Raw genomic sequence first — 17,774 nt, 5'->3', positions numbered from 1 at the left:
TAGCCTCTGAAGGCAGAAAGACTTTTTCAAAAGAGCAAGATCTATCAATATTTTTAACCAAACTCTTCTAAGCTGAAACTTGTAGAAAAATATGTTTTGACAAAATTCACAAAATAAATTTTCTAAGTTTTAAAATCGTCTAAGCTTTTTATACTGGAATTTAGATTCTATTTCTTGGTTTGAAATTATTTTAATTTTTAATATTGTATTTATACAGTTTGAAAACATGAATATCAGCTTTGAAAAGTTTCTTATCAGTTGTATCCTGTTAAATGTTTCAGCTTAACCAAACCGACAGTTTAGGGGTTACTTTTGCTTGAAAACTTAAATATTGTGCCTGGATTTGGAAGAGGAGGTTTCAAATCTAAAATGCTTATATGCCAGAGAAACATTTCCTTACATATCTCTAGTGGTTAGTGGTCTCTCCAGAAAACAGGAAAATACCAGTAATAAAATAAACAGTATTTTGAATATAGAAATAATGACAAATCACAATGAGTGATGTGACTATAACTAAGGGTTAGAGAAGCTGATTTATAATTTAAACAGGGAATTCAGGAAGCTGTTTACTTACAAGGAATAGTTTGACTATTGTGCCCTTTTCCAAAGGATGGAGAAACAATCTGTGTGTTATGGATATTTGCTTTGCCAGCTGTTCTTTATTTATCATTGTCAGATTTTACTTGCTTGATAAAGAAAAATATAATGGTTCATCCTATAATTCAGATGAAAGCACTAATTATGATGAAACAGCAATGTCTTTAGGGCAAGGGGGACAAAAAAAACAGAGGACTGTTTTATATACTACAATAACAGCTTTCTTACTGCATCTTTCACTTAAGGAAGCTAAAACTTCAGCTCCCTGAAGCTGGAATATCTAGAATAATTTCTGTCTATGGGAAAGTGTTCCACAGAACTGCAATTACAGATCAGGCATTACCAAGTTTGTTCTCCACAAAATTGTGCTTCAGTCTTTTCTATTGTTCTATAATACTATTATTTCCTTTTACTGTCACTGTTCCATCAACTAGTGCTTGGGGAAGGATCTGTCCCTGAATAAGTAGATGCTGTTAATTCTGCTTCGGTGGGGGAAAAGGATTTCCATCAGCAGAATCATCTTGAAAACTTTCACATCTGTGCTTACCATCCAGAATACAAGCCTGCTCACTCAGAACGCAGTGATTCTTCAATTGTTCTTGTTTTCAGGAATAAGTTTAGATATTCTTGTTGAGCAGGTATTGTGCAGTGCTTTGAGATAAAACAGCCCATCTTATCTCTTAGGCAGGCGAACTGATGGCTTGGGTCAGGTTTTCTAGGCAAAGGATGGGAACTTACTTGGGGCTGCCTTCAGCTGCTGTGCAGAGACAGCTGGAAAAGAGCAGCCACTGTCACTAGAAAAGCCTCCACTGTTGTCTATACCAGAGTGCTGAAGAGTTGGCATAAAAGATGTTTTGTTGTTTCTTATCCTATATGGTGGGCATCACTGTGTTTGTGAGCTGCCTAGGTAGATGAATTAGCTGTGTAGCACCAGATCACAGACCAGCTTTGAGATGATGTTTGGTACAGCTCAGTGATTTCCTTCTCCTCTGTGTTTGTCTCTGCTATGGAGCTTTAATATGGTTAAGAATTAGTCCTCAAATTTGATGCCTTCAGTATCTCATTTGTCAAAAGGTTTGTAAGCTCCTTTGTGTTTTATCAGTGATGATTTTACTGCAGGATCTGTTAATTGTCACAGAGAATACCTGATTTCTCTGCTTACTTGTCTCTTTCTGTCAGAAATAAGCTCGTTAAATTCCATCTGTCTCTAAGAGCTGACAAGTATAGATTCATCTGTGCATAGAATACATTTGGTTGATTCAATAATCAAAGATAGCATAAAATTTGTTTGCTTAACCAAAAAGATGTCCAGTCTCCTGAAAATCCTGACTAACATTGTCAATTTCTTGAATGAGATGCTATTGTGTTTGAAGAATAAATTGAGTACCATCCAGCACAGAGAAATTGTGTCTAGTTTGCCACTGAAGTTTCTGACTAAAATCACAATGGAAACTCAAGTGAAACATCCCCAGCATTTATGTAAAATGCAGCAGACGTGACTGTCGGGATAACTAGGGTATTTGGCTTTGTTCTTCCTATAATCCCAAAAAATGGAGGTTTAAACCCCTGTCTATAGCTTCATTCAATTGCTCTATTTCAATGTGGCATATTCCATTTCAAAACAGAACTTTGGTTTTATGTAGGTCTGATTATTACATTCTTTATGAGACAAAGTTTCAAAAGATCAAAAGTACCCTGTCTAATTTTAAACTTATAATTATGGCTTTAAAATTATTTCTGTTCCCTGTGGCATGCCAGAGGGGGCACATGGCTGCATACAATAGTGTCCAGGTGCTTAGTTTAATGTTTAAATTAACAGGCCAAGAGTTCACACCTTTAAAGGTGAAAACTGTAGAAGATGAAGTTTTAGATGATCAAGGTAATCGCACTCTATGCATCAATGGGTTCATCTGTTAATACACACTATTTTCTCTGCAAAGCAGATAAGTGGCATGGAAAAAAAGTCTTATGCTATAGATTCAGAGCTGGTTTACAATTTTCAGAACTTGCTGTAGGGAAGATCTCTGTCAGATTAGAACAGTGCTGGAATTCACAAGACAAAAAAAGTAATTTCTGATCTCTGCATGTTCTCTCTATCGTATCAACAGTCAAATTCAACTCAGTGCAATTTGATTTGCAATTTTTCCAAGTAGAAAGTCATAAAGAACTTACAGTGTGACCAGATATATATCAATCTACAACTGAGAATATTTACTTTTACTTCAGAACTTTGATTAAAGGGCCAAAGCATTTGTTCTACAAACTGATTAAGTGCAACAAAGGATGAAATCTATTCCATGCCTAATTTAATAATGAAAATGTATCGATTAAGTCCAGAGAAAGTAGTTATGTGCCTAAAATCATGTGGCTGTTCGAGTATGTTGTTTTTCAAGGCTAGCATAGGTAATATTTACCTTAGTTCTCTTTAAATGGCCAAACTTGTAAGAACACCAATTCTGATAGCATCAGCCTGCAGTTATTCTTAGCACTCAGGCATCTGCTCAGACTTAAGACTGCAAAAATTCTTCACTCACACTAAAATAATAACACTAACAATTGCAGTCTCATTGTTCCTTGACAGAAGCCCTTTGAAAATCTTGTCAGGAAGAACTCTTTTTATCACAACAAAAGCATAATGCTCAGGTCTCCTGCTCTTAGCTCCAGGATGCTTTAAGAAGAATCTAGTCTTGTCCAATTGCAGTATTATTAACAAGTGAAAGCTTTTTTTTGTGCCTTGTAATGCTTTTAAAAGCAGCACAAACAATATTTGTCCATGTAGGACAAAACCTTCCCAACTGATCCTTGCCCTTATATCTCTTTAGACTTGTAGAACTTGTCTAATAGAGAATAGAAGATTGTTTCTATGTAAATCCAGAGTTCTGTTTGAAGTTGGACACACAAAATTGAAATAGAAAAGGCTTAAAATATTTTTCATAGCCTGGTTTGGTCTCATCCAGGCTTTAGGTATAAAATAGAAACACTTTCTGAGGAGACAATTTTAAGCCCTGCAGCACTTGCTAGCAGTCTGCTGGGGCATTGCGTTAGCATCAAAGGACAGAGAAAAGAGAAACAGTCTGTGGAGTAATAAAGACCTCCTTTTCAAGGAGTTGGATTCTCTGTCCCTGCACAGTATCAGCTGGGCCTGATTTTCCTTCTTTTGTGATATCCTTAGCAACCATTGTCTTAGAGTGATCCATGTAAGAATAGACTAAATTACTGAATCAGGCATAGAGTTCACTTCTCTCACCATCAGAGGAGGAAAATACAGATATTCACTGCCACAAGCACCAATTTCCTGCACTGATATAGTTCAAGTGAGAAGTAGCTGATAGAGCTTGGAATGTACTCATTGGTATCATGTTCAGACTTGAACATTTCCATGCCCCTTTTGTCCCAAAGATTATTTGGCTGCAAACCGTCTTTCTCTTTACTTGATTTCTCCTTTTACTTATGTTCTTCTATTACTTCTTCCTTTTATTCTCTCTTCCAGCCACTCTTTTTTTTCCATTAAAACTTAAAGAAACTTGCTCTCAGCTTCTTTCAGACAATTTGAGGTTGTTTTTTGCAGTATAATCTCTGTCTTTCATGTTCTTCCTGCAAATCCTAATGTACCTGGAGATCTTACTTCCATGGAGAACTCCACAGAATGAGTCAAATCAGTATTCTTCTTTTCCCTCTTGTTCTGTGAGCCAGACCATGCCATAATATTTGCCTTTGATTTCAACAAGAGCCTGCTTGGATGCTGAAGAGCTCTAATGGCAGTGAGGAGTTGGGAAAAGTCTTTACCATGGTCAGGTCAATTAAGGCTTATTTGTACACATGGGCCCTGACACCTATATGGACAAACATTGTCTGTGCTACTTGAAAGCATCAGAAGGCACAAAAATGGTTTTCACTCGTCAATAATACTGAAGTTGGACATGGCTAGATTCCTCTTAAGGCATCCTGAGGTTAACAGGATGGGAATATTGGGTTTTTGTTGAGATAAAAAGAGTTCTTCTTGAGAAGATTTTCAAAGGGTTTCTGTCAAGGAACAATGAGGCTGCAAATGTCAGTGTTATTATTTTAGTACAAACTAAAACTAAAATTCAAGGACTTCTGAAGTCTGAGCAGATGCCTGACTGTTACAGTTGGAAAAGCTTCCATTAAGCACTTTTAACTCTAATGTGGTATTAAATTATATAACATTATGCAAGAATTAAATATTTGAAAAATTATTTCCATGGAAAAAATATCTTGATTGTCTGATGTTTGTCTGTACATGCAGCAAAATTGGACAGTGTTATAAATGGAAAAATAATAAATAATAAAATTCAACATCAATTTTATGAGGGGAGAGTAATTCTAAAGCAAAATGCTAGTAGAAGAAAGAAATAGCCTTTTCATGTAGACTCTGGTCCTACAGATGTTCAATGACTATTTAAATATCATCTGATAATCTTGGTGAAAAAATGCAGAAATTCTTCTCATGGCTTCTGGAGAATTTTTACAGGGCCTTTGTCTTCATATTTCTTTCATTTAAGATTTATAGATGCATTTTCCCCATGCCCTTCAAATTTTCTAGACAGATGAAATTAACTGTTTGGCTGTGGTAATTGGAACATGGAAATTCTGTCTGGTCTGAAAGTATCTGGTTTGGCCCTCTTAGCACACACCTTAAGTCAATCAGGCATTTTTTGCTGTTTATTTTATTCAGTTTGCAATCAAAATATGACAACAGATTTGTAGCTATCAGGAAAATCCCAGCTAGGACATTCTCATTATTCTGATCTTTCTTCCTATATGAACTGGCTTCCTTTAGTGTTACCAATGACTAATAATTGAATTGGGGAAGAAACAATTGCTGAAGATTTCTTCTTTCCTAGAAAACTCAAAATGAATTTGGTTGGAGAAAAATATTGCATTACTTTGTTAACTTGTTGGTTTCCACATTCTTCAATGGTGAATACAGGTTCAACTGGTCATAATTCCCTTTCCCCATATACTCTCTTTTGGAATGTGAAAAGACAAAATCCAGCCCTAAATCTCAACTAAGATACAATTGGCATCTGGGATTTTTGAAAGTCATAATTCATCTTTCTTCTTTAGGATGATTTTCCTTACAAGTTCTGTAACATGGGGTCTTATTTCTTCAACAGAGACAGTAGAGTCCCAGGCCTTTACTACTTTCCCATTGGGGTCCACCAGGTATTTCCAGAAGTTCCAGGTTGGTTCTTCTCCTGTAGAATCTGCAGGGGAAAAAAATAAAAAAAATAAAAAAAGAGTTAAATATTAGGAAACCACATTAGCCAATTCCTGACATTTCTTCATGTCAGTTTGATGATTAACCTTGCAGAGAAAGAAGGAATGTAAAATTAAGAGGAAGTTCAGACTGAATAAGATCAATTTTCTAACAGACAGCTTTAACTAGACAGTAGTCCCTTGGAGACTAATGGAAACAGGAAAGCTTGAGCCCAGAGAAAGCACAATTATCATTGTTGAAGTGTGTGAGGGCATGTGCTTGTGGGGTTGTGCTATAGAGATATACTGGATACTGAACACTGATAGGGAAATGGAATTTGACATGATAATATAGCTGTACCAGGACTGATTACTTGCTTATCCAGAATTTTCCCTCCAAAAGCACCCAGTATCATGTGCTTCAGAAGATTGTTTCAAGAAATGCTACATGAAAAAATAACAAAGTAATTGTTCCAGGTTTCCACCTAATTCTCATCTTCTCCTAAAAAAATTTCCAGGATTTATTTCAAATAGACCAGGAACCTCATTCCCCTAAAAGCACAAGTACAGATGCTACAGACAAATTAGCATCTTTTTTTCTACTGATTATACATTGGGCAAACCTTATAATGAATCAGAAGTTATTTCAATGTATCATCAAGACACAGCCACTTTTAACTATGTTGTCATTGTGCTGAATAAAGACGCAGCCTCCAGCAGCCTCCCCCTGCGGGCAGGTGAGCAGCAAAACACAAGTTTTGCAAGTTTCCTGGAACATGTCCACAGGAGTAACTCTCCTGGGCAAAAAGAGATGGAAGGATGTAAAGAGGAACTTTGGCTAGCAGAGTGATCCATTTCAGACACCTGGATGGAGGTGAGCTTGGGGTAGTCAGAAATAATATCCACGCTCCTTTAAATTCAGTAGGATTTGGGAGAACACTGTGGTGTGCTGGAGAGAATCAGCAGGGATATGGTCCTTGCAGAATGCAGTTCAGGTGGTACTGTGTCATGCTGGGCTTTACTGTATTTCATTGCTGAAAGACATTTTCTTCACATTGGGTTAAGACTGACATTTTAATATAGCAATTAAATAGTATTTAAAGCATCTGTTCAGTGCAAGAAAAGTAGTGCCTTGATAGGGAATATCCTGCTTTGTTGGCTGGTAAGAACCAGCAAAACCTCTTCAGGTGTCAGTGCTGGCTATAAAGCAGATTGGAACTGGAGGAACTGCACAGTAGGGCTGTGGAGGAATTGGGGAGGAATGAGGAAGGGAGTATTCAAGGACATCATCTAGTGCCTGCTTTCACTTTTTGATTGTTGGAGTAAATTATGAGGTGCTTTACTTCCACTTATCCTACAGTTCTAGAGATGAACCTTATAAATCCAACCTGTAGCACTCATGTCACAGGAGGAGCACCTAGGAGGCTACAAAGTGGAAAAAGGAAGGGCAGGGTGTGTATGCCTAGAGGAGAGTATTTCAGTATTTCATATATATTTCATATATGTAGAGGTTTATTGGACCAGCTTTTACAGGACATCTGCTACTGATGTGTTTTCATCTCTGGAGATCTTGTTGGAAGGTAAAACAAAGGTGATAGAGAGAAATCCTGCCTTGTGCAGGGGGAGAGACTATATGACTTGTGACCTCTTGGAGCCTGACAACTCTGTGAGCACAATCAGAGATCTCTTTGTTCTGTTGGATGGTATTTTGTGTCAGAGGACTTCTATGCAGGTGAAACAACCCTCCTGCATTCCAGGTTACTCACCAATTAAGTACTTGAAGGCAGGAATTGCTCCAGCTCCACTGACTGTGATTTTGCTGAACATGGGGAAGGAGGCACCATAAGTCTTTCGTGCAAAACTCTCAATTTCTTTGTTGGTGTCTGGTTCTTGCTGCCCAAACTGATTGCAGGGGAATGCCAGCACATTGAAATGGTATGGGCCCAGGTCTCTCTGCAGCTGCTGTAAGGCCTTGTAGTGGCTGTCTGTGTACCCACACTCACTTGCAACATTGACAACTAGAGACACCTGAAGAAAAAGAGAGCACATTTAAAAATGTGTTACACATGTCCATTTTCCAGCAGGTGGACTGGAACACAGACTATTAAAAAAATAAATAAATAGTATGTCTAGGGAACTGTGACTGAACATATATTTGAAACTACACTGAGTTCTGCTCACAAAAGGAAGATTTAATATTTCTTTTCTGTATTCCTCTTTGGTAAGCATTAAAATAATCAACCAACTTCTGAGCAATCCTAATCTTCAGTTTTCTGAGAACCTGTGTTTTTCCATTCTGCCTTTTGGACAGGCATAATTAAGAAGAGATCATCCAGCTAAGATATACCAAGCTGCATGAAAGAAACTTGCAAATCAATGTATATTTTGTTGTTTATTTATTTGTTGTGAAGCATCTACTCTGCAGCATGTTTCCTTGCTCAGAATTTAGTGCCCCTGCAGAAGTGGCTGATGCATTTATCATTGCTAGTGTAGATGTTTTGACCTGGAAGTTAACAGAAGCAATTAGAGGATTTGGGGTTGGTCTGTGCAGTGAGGGCTATAAAATTTCCCATCACTTCTAGAGTAAATCTACTCAGTTGTGACAAAATGACAACAGTGTTAGCACAAAGGTTTACTGGCTCAATTAGAGATCCCGAGAAGTGAGAACTGCCCACTATCACTGAAGTCATTCCTGCAGTGGATCGTGTTCAATGCTGTGTGCGTTGTATGAGCACCAGGCACGTGTCTGCCAGCACAGATCCAGCTGGCAGGAAGTTGTCACAGACAGGTGAGCATTACAGGAACAACAGAATTTCTGGGGATACTAACTGACCTAAGCCTGAACTAACACATATTACAGTTTCTCAAAACGTTGAAGAACTTGTCATTGGTTTTTGAGATTTTTTTATCCTTAAATAACTTTAAGAATTTCACACTTATAGTTTTGTTATTCTCACGAATTTTGTGTGAGTTACCACTCATTCTACATAAATTGAGTCCATTCTAGTTCTTTCATACAAAAGTATTTAAGGAAATAGGATGTGTGAAATAAATTCTATTTAGTGAAAAATAAATGGCTACATGAGCATAGTGTTTTAAAGACAGAAAAATGGCATATAAAGGTACATATCAGGGTAATATATGGGATCATAAGATGAAATGTGTAGAAGGGGTAGGAATGAGTAAAGAAAAAGCTAATGGGATGTTGGTGTTTGTAATTTCTTACATTAAACATTAACACTTACTTTGTGTATTTTCTACTTTTTCTAACTGTATGGCTGTCATAGAATCATAGAATACCCTGAGTTGGAAGGATCCATGAGGATCATCAAAGGCCAGCTACTGAATTTGAAGTGGATTTGGAGTGGCACTGTTTTCCCTGGAAGACAAGTAATCTCTTAAAGCACAAGTTGGTGTAATCTTCTTTGTGGTGCAGTGTGTCAAGAGGATAGAATCTAAACAACCCCTGTACACTTGGATATGAACTGTGACCTGCAGCCATCTCACCTGATGAAATCATCACATTCATTGAGACAACACTTACAAGCTGTGTCTAAAATTTTTAATTCAGTCTCCTAAAATGTCCAGAGTTATGGCATATAATTAGATTTTTTTTTTCCAGAGAAGAGGTAACAATTTTATGATGCATTCCTGTTGCAGACTCTCAGCATTTGAAATAAAATTTGTATGTTGGACATAAAAAATAACTATTGGCAGCTCTGTTTTCAAATAATCTGATTTATCAAGCACAGTGATAACTGTAGCTTAGGAAAGATAAATTGTATCACTAGGAGTTGAAGTCACATGTAGTTCTTCCATGTGAAATTTTAGAAGCTTTTTTAAATATAGTTTAAGCCTTGGAATTTTCATGATGCAGAAGTATTCATAGACCTTACTGATTTCACCTCTTTTGCTACCCTCTCTCAAATAGAAGGGTAATGTAAGAATTTGTCATTGGAGGTTTGGGGGAAATACAGTTGTGTAGGCATTGTGTTCATATTAAAACAGGTATGAAAGATGAATTGCCAGTGAAAACAATCAAGCTTTTATAACTTTTACTTGATTTTAAGTAAAAAGAGGGCTTGAAAGAATTCACTCAAAAAGAAACAACTATTTTCATTCACAGCTGCTTAAAAACAGCGTTTACTTGGTGTGGTGGTGAAAGGCTTGAGAGCTCACAGAGACAACAGTGCAAACTTGCAAATATATTCCCCCAAAACAAATGGAAACTACACTCAGCATTTCTTGGGATGGCAGACACTTTATGTTTCTCTTTTTTCCTTAGAAAAGTGCATTCTCTGTAACTGAATTCTCCATTACAGAACTCCATAATTTAATAGTGCCAACCTCTTAAAAGGATAACTAACATATATAATGAAAACTTTTGTGATGTTAGTATTTCTCAATAAATGTTTAAAATTATTCTTTAAAAATCTTTCCTGAGTTATCTTTCAGATGCCTGGTATTAGAAATGATTTCATGTGCTGATTTTTTTTGGTCTGTATTTTATTTTTAAAAAATAACAGTTACTCTTTTTGCTCTCATGTAGAGGCTGTACTTTGTCTTCTTACAACTATTACTGGTTTAAATTAAGTTCAATATGCCTGACTTTAGGCTCTGAGAGTGCAAGTCAAGCACACCACCTAGTGTGCAGTGCAAACAGTTCAATGGACCTCACAAAAATGATTTAATTTCAACTGACTTCTTTATCAGCTGTTGTCTGACCTCTTAAAACAATCATTCCCTTTGCTTAGAAAACGCATGCATTCTAGTAGTGAACTCATTTATTTAACAGTGCAAAAATTCTTCTTGCTTTACTTCATGTTCACACCAGAGTGCCTCCTTTAGAGAAAAATCTTGGGACATATTTAGGAATCTGTCTCAGCTTCAAGTAACCCTTTGTGGATCTGTCAGCAGACACAGCAGATACTTGGGGTTTTACACCCAGAAATTCTTAACTGGCTCCATGTGACTGATGGAAGAACTGGCCACAAGTATCAGATGGCACCAACTCATTGAGCTGTCACCTTCATGGAACAAATAGCAATGTTTGTGCAGTAATTCAGTGGCTCTGCATTTAATCCACACTCAGCAACACCTCATTTTTGGATTGCAGCGAGCCCGGGTCCAAAGTGCCTAGCAATACTTTCAATAATAATATTTAGTTAAAAAATAATGCTTCAGTTTTTATAGTGCCTAATGCTTTTCCATTACAGCACCTATGGTTCAAGATTTCCAAAGGCACTGCACTGACACTGCTTAATTCCACCCCAGCACACTGTACTTAGCTGGGTGGTAGATTGGTACCATTACATCAAGACAGGCACAAACAGCAGGGAACAGTTGATGTTTGGGAGTTCTGACTCCCAAATAGGTACTATTTTTGGTAAGAATACTGCCTCTTACAGCGTATCAGATACAGATCATATAATAAAAGATTACTGAATTAGATTAGATAGAAAACTAGTCTTGCTTGGATCCTCTTGATTGTTGTCCAACTATAATCATTGTCCTTCATTTTTAATGTAGATGAGTGGTGTGTCAACATTTTATGGTGGCATGGAAAAACCACAGAAGGATGGCCTCCACAACACAGTGAACCAGAGAGTTTTTTGATCCATTTCAGTTGTGAAACTCTTTTCTCAGTGGTAACAGTCCTCCCTTTATTTACTGTATAACAGAGGGTAATTGTGGTTCATATCAAGATACACTTGAATAGAAAGTGAATTAATATCAGTCTTTTTTTTTTTCTTACTATGAAAAAATTGTTTCAATGATCTGAATAGACACAAGTTCATATTAATAATGATTTATTGAAGAATGATCCTGTCAGTCACGAATTGCACTGATAGTTTATACTTAGCATGGCTCTTGTGGGTTTAGAATTAGCAGACTTTATTAATTTTTTTAGAGTCTGGAAGTCTTTGCATTTTTTCAATTCCTAGTAAGTTTCTTGACTACCAATTAAGCAGTTATTTAAATAAATTATCTGAATTACTGAATTGAAGAAAATGTCTTCTCTACATCTGCCAGAAAGCTTAAGGCTGGTAAAAGCTGGTTTAGCAATTAGCAGACTATTGTTCCAGGAGCTAACTAGTGACTCACTTTCCTTAAAACACCACCAGCATACACATAGTACTTTAATAATATTTGCTTTCTTTTAATAGCTTAAAAATATTATGATAAACCTACGCCTTAACATTACTTATCTAACTACAGATTTAAGCAAGTTTATTTTAAGAAACAAATGGGAATTTTAATTAACCTTTTTCTATCTTGATACTGAGTTCTGACAACATAATGACAAAAAGGGATGAGTTTTATTGCTGTAATTTTCTTTAAAATTGTGCACATATATTAGCAAAGAGGAGGTAGCCAGAATATTAATAGGATCTCTGAACGCAAATCTATCTTTTATTCCAGAAGCTGAATGTCACTTCTTTGGAATAAACTATTCCATGTGCCTAGCAGAGATCAAAGAATACCATTCATCAATGCTATTATCTTTCCCAGATACAGCTCTAGAGCTACCCTTTATGAAACCAGGAGAGTGGCCTGGAACCACAGCACTGGGATTCAGCACATACCCTGAACCTTCCTGTTCATGAGATTCCAGAACAGGCTTTGCAGTTTATTCCAGAGGGGTCAAACACCCCCAGCTCTCTGCAGAGTGGCTGTAAGGAACTCTTCCAAGTTCCCCCTTAACTCCTTTCCATGTGGATTCTGGCCCTGAGACAGAGAAGCTACAGGTGGTATTTGCTTATTCAGATTAGCAGATAATGCGCAGATAAAACATGCCCTAGTAACAGGATTTACTGACAGAGCCTTTGGAAGGAGCTCATTTAAAAAACACAAATATTGCTCAATATTAAACAGCTTCCATGGTTTTTTCCAGCACAGATATTTGAGTGGGCACGGGACCAGTTCTGCTGTATCTCACTTGAGAATGAGGGGTATGAGAACTTTGATCAGACAGGATTTAGATCTCTCATTTGGTCCAAATCTACCAGTATCTCTTTCTGCCAAGCTCAAGAAAATGTGCATCTCCCTACACAGCTTCTCCTGCCAATGTTTTAGTGACCTGCTGCTGAGGACCAGTGAGCTTGGACATCTGAGGAGGAGAAAAAGGAAGGTGTAAACACAAAGCTGGAGAAAAAAGGGTGAAAACAAGAAGTGGTGCAGCCTTTTTGGGCAGCAGTGAAACTATTGGACTGCCTGATTGTATCACAGATGTGTTGCTTGAGTGCTAAGAGTGGCACTTGTGGGATTTATGTTGATTTTATCTTCTATAATTTGTGAAAGGGGCTAAAAGAGCTTATAGTATTAAGTATAATGAGTGTGCTAAGTTCTCTTTTCACTCTTCCATAGGTACATCTTTTCTAGGTGATCAAACCACTAATAAAATAAAATTAAATAAAATCAGATTATAGTCAGGGGCACTGTTTTAAAATGGTATGGAAAACTCCACCTAGAAATACTTATTGTAATATGTAAATACAAATTAGAAGACATCATAAAAGCATACGTATCTATGTGCCCTTCTTCATATACACTAAAAAGCCAGGAGGAATTCGCATGATGTTACAATTTCACTCTACTCCGATACTTTGGAATGTCTCATGTGTTTAGAGTGAAATCTGTTAACTCCACTAGCCACGGATCAAATCCCCCCCTTTTTTTATTTTTTTAATGTAGAGCATTAAAAAGGAATGGGATTTAGGTTAGAATAACACACAAGAAGTCATGCAAGTAAAAGGCAGAAATAAACTCCAAAAGTAAGTTACACAAAGACACAAACTTCCTGAGCTTCCAATGGAATAGGCAGAACCCAGAGCAATCCAGCCTGCTGCAAGAACGGCAGGAGGGCAGCATTCCCTGCCTGCCACGTCTACAGGCGGCTGCAGCGGGAGAAGACGCGGACTCACACGGGGTTAGACTGCAAACGCTTTATTGAAGAGGAGCCTGTGTTAGCGAGACGAGTTCGCCAAAGGGCAGAGTCACGGAGTGAGCAGCCCAGGTGCACACGCGTGTGCACCGAGGCTCCGAGCACTCTCCCCGCGCCCGCTCCGCGGACATGCAAGGGCTGCCTGTTAGCGAGCCCGGGCGGGAGCCGCCCTTCCCGCCGCACTTACCGAGCCCCTGTACTTCTCCAGAGACACAAGCTTGCCCCTGATGTTTACAACTTTGAAAGTGTAAAAATCAGGCTCCTTCTGCCGCGTAGCGGAAAAAGCTAAGAGCAGGAGCGTTGCAATTGCGAGGAGCATGGCTAGAGGGATGAGGAGGACTTTGGGGAAGGAGGAGGCAGGCTGGTGCTCCACACTGCCCTCCGGGTCCAGCATGCTGCACGGCCGCCTCGCTCTGCCCGGCCCCGGCCCGGCCGCGCTGCCGCAAACGCCTCGCTGCTGCAAACGGGCCTTTTGCGGCAGCCGGCAGCTCCGGCCGCTCCGCGCCGCGCCGGGACGGCTCCCTGCAGGATGCACGCGCTCTGCAACGGAGCGCTTCGTGGTGGAAGAGGTGCACTCAATGGTTATGGGTTTAAAACACTAGTTGGCTCGGTCTGTGGGATGCCAGTCACAGAATTGCAGAATATTCTGGGTTGGAAGGCACCCCCAAGGAGCGCTGAGTGAAACTCTTAAGTGAATAGGCCATACAGGGATCAAAGCCATGACCTTGGTGTTATTAAAGATCCTGCTTTAACTATGTCTTTGTGATTTTTGATGGATTTGCAGAGGCCTTTTTTGTGTGTGTGTATGTGTGTACTAACTATAGCACGTAGTAATGTCAAAGGACAGCAGTGGCTTGGTTGCTACTGGTTACTGAGGGGAGCGCTCCGAACAGGAGTCACAGCACACAGTCAGCAAAACCAGAATCACCAACACGCCACATAAAACAGCCACATCAGGCAGGCCTGCGGGAAATTCAGCTCTGCATGCACCTGTCTGGTGAAAAGTGAGTGGCCGGACCACTGGTCTCACTGTGTGAGATGGGAGAAACCACACTGCCGGAGGGTTTTCAAGCAAGAAAGAGCCATAAAGCATCAGGAACTGAGTTTGGAATCAGTGTTCAGACATTCAGAGCCAAAACACTGTCTCAGTGCACTGATGTCATTCTTGGGTTGTCTGCAAAAAAATGCCATTTGTACAGTTTGCTTGGAAGAAAAGGATTTGTACTTAAAAAGTAACAATAGAAAGCTTTTGATAGTCATTGATTTTTTCTTGGACCAAGAAACTGGTCAGCCATGGATGGCTGGGATTCTGATAGTTCTTGGCAAAGAAAAGGAAAATGTAGTGATTTACAGAAAACAATTAAGAGTGGCTCCAAGGCATATTGGAAATTTATCTTTTGAAGAGCAAATTACATTCTGTAATCTGACTTTGTGTTTGTTTTTTTAAGAAAAACCTGAATTTTGGTATATCTTTGACATTTTGATTAAATTTGCTTAGGTAATTCAAGCATGACTGGCATTACTGTAAGGGAAGAAGCCATATATAGCTAGCTGAAAAACTTATTTATAGTTTTTAAGCATTTCAGATTTTTCATATTTTTTATATATTTCAGTGTAAGTAGACACCCAACATCAAGGAATAATGTAATATGCCAGAAAAATATATTGATGGATATATGGAAAATCTTCTGCCATGCTCTCTACAGGAAAGATACACTGTGATGAGAATGTGAAGTTCTTCACAGATAAGTGGTATTTTTCTGGTTACTTTCCTGGCTGTAGTATTGACCAAGATGACAGTCAAGTATGATTTCCTCATTTTACAAGGAAATTATCTAAGAAGCTTTAGAGTTTCTTCAGACATATCTGAAGAAAGAACAGGGCTTTATTATGGTATATCAATTTAAAAATATTTTTAAAACATAGTAAATTCTAAAAATAATCTTTAAAAAAATCCATTGATGATCTGCATAAGCTTTTTTTTTTGGTCATAAAATTAAAAATAAATCTACAATACACATTTACACTTTTGAGGAATATTATTTTAGTTGCTTGGGTATAGGACTAAAAAAAAGGCATCATACTGCAACATAAGAAGCAAGTTTTTCTCTAGAAAGGGACTTTATAAAATCTACTTCCTACACCTTTATGATTACCATCTCTGATTTCTAGATAAAATTTAGTGGCTTTCAGAGTCATATTTTCTCCTACAAATTGAGCCCAGAATCTGAAAGCTTTTGATCACTGGCACTAAATTGGGAATTCTTTAAATAATGGCCCACTGGCAGTAGAACTCTGCTTCCTCTTGTAGTGCCATGTTTCTATATTGCTCCCTGCAATAAAACATTCTTTAACATCAGCAAAGAAGGAAGCATTGTTCCTGAACACAAAGAAAGAGACTATGTCAAAGACTGTTGGCTTTATACTGGTGCAAGTTTTCAGAGCCAAACTGCACTGCCAGTTCATATTAAAGTCTATCCAACTATTTGAAGGAAATATGCCAGTCAGGTTTGCAAACTGGCGTGTTTGCTCACTAGCATGTCTCAATGTTGATCTAGGAGGACTGTATCCAGCAGCAAGTATAATCTAGTTACTTCTGCAATTTACTCTTTGGCCTCCTAAACCTAATAAAAATCTTTGTCAAATAGATTGGAATAGGCTGGAACCACCACCTAGTTAACCTCAGCTGCCCTCACGGCAGCACTGCTGTTTCTGTCTCTGCTGCCCTGGACTGTCCCACGTCCCTGAAGGTGAATCCCATGAGCAATACCTTGAGCTACCCAGTCCTAATTTTGTCAAGTGTGAACTTCAAATGAACCAAATAAAAAAAAACCAAAAAAACCAACCCAGGTTACCTCTATGGGTTGTGCTGACTTCACAATACATTCAGAAGTATGTCTTGTCAGTATTTATAGAATCCTGTATTACAGATTTTGCAACTTTTGTTTGCCTACACAAACTCCCTGAGGTAGTGTTTCCAGCACTAGTATTCATATTACTTTTAATAGTTTCCCTTGAACCCCTTTCGTAGTTCAACACTGATCTTTTACATGCCTTGTTTTCCTGGAAAGGCCTCCTTAGCCTGGGCTAGGAAGTGCCAACAACAGGATATTTCACTGCCAAAAAGGGGTAGTACTGGATCACAGAGAGATTTGCCTCAGACAAGCACTTGCCAGTGCCTTTAGGTCACCGTCCAGCCCTGCCAAGAGCCGGCAGGCTGGCTCTTCTCCCCCGGGACCTGCGGATCTGCCAGCAGACATGCTGGCCAAGCCACTGTCCCTGGCTGCTGCCGGGGCCAGCTTCATAGCCAAGGTCAGGGAGCCTGGAGTCATTTCCCCCGGTCCCCGGAGCACACCCACCCGTCTCCTGGAGCACAGGGGGAGGGGGAGAAGCCCAGGGGAAGCGGAGATCAAGGCCCGGGCTCTAGCGAGCTCTAACCTGCTCCACAGGGCCTGGGCAGCCAATGCCTCATCGCTCTCCTGACAGGAGGGTGTAGGCAGGAGGGGCCGGCCCCTTCTGCCGTGCCTGTAGGGAGAGGACCGGAGGAAATGGTTCTATGTTGTCACAGGGGAGATTCAGATTAGATACGAATTTAAAAAATCGTTCCCCGTTAGGGTGGTCAGGCACTGAATAGGTTGCCCTATGGAGTCACCATCCCTGGAGGTTTTTAGGAGGCGTCTGGACCTGGCGCTGGGTGCTGTGGTTTTAGTGGCTGTAGGGATAAAGTGGCAGCGCTGGGTGCACGGTTCGACTTGGGTGATCTTAAATGTCTCTTCCAACCTGGCTGATTCTATACGTAAGAAGAGGCATGGGAAGAGAAACAAGGGGGAAAACTAGAATGGCTGTTGGGGGATAATTAAAGAAAAAAAAATGCTGCTTCTTCCCTCATCCCCGCTTGCCGCTCTGACACTGGGGGAGGGAGGCCTTGAATGCCGGGGGAGACGGGGAGGGGGGAGCGTCGCCCCCTCAGCAAGGGGGAGGTTCTGAGGCACAAGGGGCTCCCCGGCAGAGC

At 39.3% G+C, this 17,774-nt stretch overlaps 1 protein-coding gene across 1 annotated transcript; it reads right to left on the bottom strand.

The window, feature by feature from the left end:
• Nucleotides 1-913: 913 nt before the first annotated feature.
• Nucleotides 914-14,203, bottom strand: GPX7 (glutathione peroxidase 7). The gene is made up of 3 exons (XM_015636759.3): nt 13,950-14,203; nt 7,584-7,845; nt 914-5,825 (listed from the first exon to the last, which is right to left on the bottom strand). Exons 1-3 carry the CDS (start codon nt 14,154-14,156, stop codon nt 5,662-5,664), a joined length of 633 nt encoding a protein of 210 aa, XP_015492245.1. The 5' UTR covers nt 14,157-14,203; the 3' UTR covers nt 914-5,661.
• Nucleotides 14,204-17,774: the final 3,571 nt, after the last annotated feature.

The sequence above is a fragment of the Parus major genome, chromosome 8 (genome assembly GCF_001522545.3).
Source record: "Parus major isolate Abel chromosome 8, Parus_major1.1, whole genome shotgun sequence".
Classification (NCBI taxonomy): Eukaryota; Metazoa; Chordata; class Aves; order Passeriformes; family Paridae; genus Parus; species Parus major.
Note: the sequence above shows the minus strand (reverse complement) of the source record. Positions and strands in the feature narration are given on the sequence as shown.